General features: G+C 37.5%; 1 protein-coding gene across 1 annotated transcript; it reads left to right on the forward strand.

Moving 5' to 3' along the window:
* Positions 1 to 1,560: 1,560 nt before the first annotated feature.
* On the forward strand, positions 1,561 to 1,941 carry LOC121987045. Its single transcript, XM_042540953.1, has one exon. The coding sequence runs from the start codon at positions 1,561 to 1,563 to the stop codon at positions 1,939 to 1,941; it is 381 nt and encodes a 126-aa protein (XP_042396887.1).
* Positions 1,942 to 4,656: the final 2,715 nt, after the last annotated feature.

Raw genomic sequence — 4,656 nt, forward strand, 5'->3', positions numbered from 1 at the left:
GGCGCCTCCAGTGCCAGTCAAGGCGCCTTGAACCCCAAAACTTATCCCTGTTCCTGCGCTGTGATAACCTCCGTTGACTGTTTGCTTATCCCAACCTGAAGGCGCCTTCATCAAGGCTCCAAGGCGCCTTCAATGGTCCAAGGCGCCTTCAATCCCTATGAAGGCGCCTCCAGCCCCACTTCGCAGCCAACTTCAGGTTTTGCACCCGAGGCGCCTCCAAGCTCCATGGAGGCGCCTCGGTACTGTTCATCCGAGGTTAATCTTTGTACTTTGGTCCCTGCAAGATACATTAATCCCAAATATACCCTGCAGCACAAAGTTAGCAGATAAAACATAATAGAAATATGATAAATATGAAGTTTGACAGTCATCGGACTGTCCGAGTCTGACTTCGGGTTTCCAACCGGAAACCCTAGGTCGACCCGACGCCTACTGTTCCCTCTATGGGGAACGCGTCCTCACCTACTCCACTCAGGAGGTTTACCTGTTGCCAGTCTGGTCCTCCAGACCGACTTGACTTTCCGCCTAGGGTTATCACCCCCTAGGACCTAGGGTTACCGCCCCCTAGGGTTTTTCTCCACCTAGGGTTACCACCCCCTAGGACCTAAGGTTGCCGCCCCTTAGGGTTTTCCTCCACCTAGGGTTACCGCCCCCTAGGACCTAAGGTTGCCGCCCCTTAGGATTTTCCTTCACCTAGGGTTACCACCCCCTAGGACCTAAGGTTACCTCCCCTTGGGATTTTCCTTCACCTAGGGTTACCACCCCCTAGGACCTAAGGTTACCCCCCTTAGGATTTTCCCCTGCCTAACCGCAGTTAGGACTTTCCTGAAACACTCATTCAACATGTTAGATAACAGAGAATCTTAACTTTGAATCCCCTTTGCCATTATCAAAACTTAGGTTCGATCGTCGGATGCTTCTTGCACCAACAACATCTTCTCAAAATCTCGCACTCCTCCAAATATCCAATATCCTCATATTTTGTCTCACACACAATATCCTCCAAATGTTCAAAATATTTCATATGTTCCACAGTATTCTCCAAATTTCCCAAATTCCCAAAGTTCTCAAAATTTTTTGCAAACGTGGAATTCAATTAACACCACCCCAGCTCCATTTGGTATGTATTCATCCCAAGATTAGTCAGCAATGGGTAGCTAACTTGGGATGTCTTATCCTTATGTATTTTCTCCTACTCAACCACCTGTCATACTTTTGAATGAATCAAAAAGGACAATTATTGATTCATCTATCAGCGACAAAGAATCTCTAACATCATTATCTGTTCCAGCAACTCAGTTGCCACCACACTCATCACAAGAAGAGCATGAAGTTGAGCTGGAAGAAAATGAATCGAAATGAAGATTTTGGTCTCTCGATGAAGATGTGGTCCTTGCGAAGTCATAGGCAACTATAAGCACTGATGTAATCATTGGTAATGACTAGAAGGATCAAGCTTTTTGGAAATGTATAGCTGATTACTACAACAAACATCGCCCCACTGGATCTATGACGAGAAGTTATCAGCGGCTGAAATCATATTATTATAGGTTTGCACCGATGGTAAATGAATTTTCTGCAACTTATAATAATTTTTATACTCATCGACAAAGCGGTTGGAGTGACGAGAATGTATTGGAGAATGCATTAAATATGTGGAAAGCCAACAACAATAACAAGGATTTTAAGTATATGCATGTCTGGAGGGTTCTCAAAGAATATGAGAAATATACTCCACAATCAGTTGCTCATTACTCTAACAAGAAGATAAGGGCATCTGAATCAGGGGGAAACACTTCAACATCAAATTCAGATACAAGTGTTGATTTAGATGACTCTAAAATCCGCATTCGTCCAATAGGGCAAAAGGCAGCGAAGAGAAAGGGTAAATCTAAAGCCATAGAGGGCGACACAATGGAACATAGCATCGACAAAGAATGACAAGATATTAAAGAATATCAAATACAAAAAATGACTTTACGGGAAGCCGAGATCTTTCATAAGGATTATAAAATTCTTATGAAGGATACCAGTGAGATGACACCAGGATAACTTTATTTACATGAGAAAATGGTGGAAAAAATTTAAACAGAAACATGACTTGGTGTAGATGAGTTTACGTTTATTTTTATATATTATTATAATTTAGGTCTTTTTATTTGATGCACGATAATATTTATGTATTTTTAGAATTATTAATGTTATTTCATGCTAGTAATTTATAAATTTAAATTTTATAAAAATTTAATGGTGTATAATGTAAAATATGGAGGAGAAATGAGAATTATCATATAATGAAAAGTGTGAGACCCATGAAAGAGTCGTTGAGAGGTTTTTTGATAGTGGAAAGAGGTATGAGGTTTTTAACTTTTGATGTGGCGCAGACATAGCAACGAAGAAGCTCTCAATGGGCTCTAACCACGGTGAATGTTCTAAGTTTTTTTATTTTTGATATGATAGTGATGTGACATAGTAAATCTCATTATAAAATTGGATTTATAAGTTCATGATTATGATTACCTTTAGAAGCATGCCCCCTTGGTAGAAAACTTAATTTATGTGAAATCAGTGTGTATGAATGATTTGTACTTTTGAGTTTTGAGTAGATTTGACTGAGGTGAGAACTGGACTTCAGAGTTAATCAGAGTCGATGATGAAATTGACTAATGGTTAATTTGACTAGCAAGCTAAGTCAGATCTGATTTGTTAGTGAATAAATTATTTCTATTAATAGACCAAACAGGTCAACCCGAAATCATGTGAATACTAATAATTGCTTATAGACTAAACAGGTCAATCAGAAAGTTTTCCATCTGATCTAATATCAAATTTCTACATGATATTGATGACAATTAGTTGATATATCCTCTCGTTCCTTTCATCTTTCGCTTTCACTCCATCAACTAGTTCATCCAATCTTCTCCTTTGCCTCGTTCATCTCACTTAATTCATTCTGATCTGCTTAATTCGCTTAACCTCTCTTTTCGTTGGAACTAGCTAGCTGTTCGGCCTGGCAAATTTACACGTGAAATCCTACTAGAGAATCCAACACGACACCAAATAAACAGCCGCCAGCGGGCCCAACCCAAGCTTTGAACAACCATGCAAGTTGCATGCATGCTTCATGTTCTGTGCTTATTTTTGTTCCGATTTGAAGCCCAGCGCAGGTAAACGCACAGAGGAGAAAAGTCACGGTGAGAGTGATCGATGCTGCGCGCGCGGTGGCCCAAGGTTAAATGATCAACAAGCCTCCAAAGTTATTCGCCGGCGACGTGCGACTGCTTGGTCGTGCAAGCTCGACCCTCAACACCAGCTAGCCATTGCCTAGCTAGAGATAAACAACAGCACACGCGGTCACTATTGATCCTTCTGGAGGAACAAGACGCGAAGGGTTCTGAATGCGTGAGTGGGGCCTGCCTATTCCTGCTAGCTAGCTACTAGCTGCGTGCGTTGTCTCATTGTCAACATCATAATGCAAAATAAGTGATGAGCACAAGGTGTGAATAGTTGATTCAGCTTCGCTTTGACTCGAATCAGAGTACCGGAACTCCTTTAATTTGGCAGCATCCCATTCTCTATGCGGAAGAGGATCAACCAGTCCACTTTTTATAAATTAACGAATAATTCATAATTTAATTAGGTCAGATCATGATCATAATTTAATCATCTGATCATGATTAATTATGATTTTTATTCACCTTTCTACTTTAAATTATAATTTAAATCGGGACTGATGATCGAAATCATCCGAAGACCTCCGCAGTGGGCGGATGGCCTGATTGCCAAGTTCCAAGTGAGGATGGTCTTCGAGCGTAATTATAATTTAAATAAAAAGATAAATTCAGAATGACCATAATCACAATCAATTATAATTAAATTATGATTACAAACCGACCATAATTAAATTATACACGATCCTCTTATAATTTATACAAAAGTGGATTAGAGAATTTGATCTCCTCTCTACACGACAAATTTTTGGGACCCCTTTTCTGGCGAGTGCAAGGTGTGAATGCGTATTACTACTGTGACTTAAGGGCCGGCCGATTTAAGAACCACTATTTTAATTTTTAATATTTTATTTTTATATGATTAAATAAAAAAATTACTAGCCCTGTGGAAAGATCAGTTAGTTATAAAATTCATTTTGAAAGATAGAGGATAAGAGACAAGGCGCGTTGTTGTATGTAATTAGCTCATTAACCTGCAGAGTAAATTATTGTTGGGGGTGTCTTTTGGTTAGAGATTATCTTTCGTAATTTTAGTTATTCATAATAAAATTTTTATTTAATTTAACTAATTAATGATTTCTGAATAATATTTCATGTCTAACATATCAAATAAAAGGGACATGTATAATTTTTTTTTAATTTCAGGATTAATAAATTTTGTATTAAAAATATCCTCCGATAAAAAAATGTGAAAAAAAATTTACCGAAAAAAGTTTAAAAACTTTAAAAAATAAAAAATTATAATACAGTAAAATATTAAACTAGATTATTAATTAAATTTTTTAAATAAATAATTATTATTACCCTACATAAATTAAATAAAATAATATTTGATTATATTTTTTTTTTTTATAATTTTAATTATGTGATTATATAATAATTATATAAGGAAGATTATATTTTTACAGTTGATAGACATGATTAT

The sequence above is a fragment of the Zingiber officinale genome, chromosome 5B (genome assembly GCF_018446385.1).
Source record: "Zingiber officinale cultivar Zhangliang chromosome 5B, Zo_v1.1, whole genome shotgun sequence".
NCBI classification, from domain to species: Eukaryota; Viridiplantae; Streptophyta; class Magnoliopsida; order Zingiberales; family Zingiberaceae; genus Zingiber; species Zingiber officinale.

Coding starts and splice junctions, on each gene's coding strand:
- LOC121987045 (XM_042540953.1), top strand. CDS start 1,561: ATGGTAAATGAATTTTCTGCAACTTATAATAATTTTTATACTCATCGA.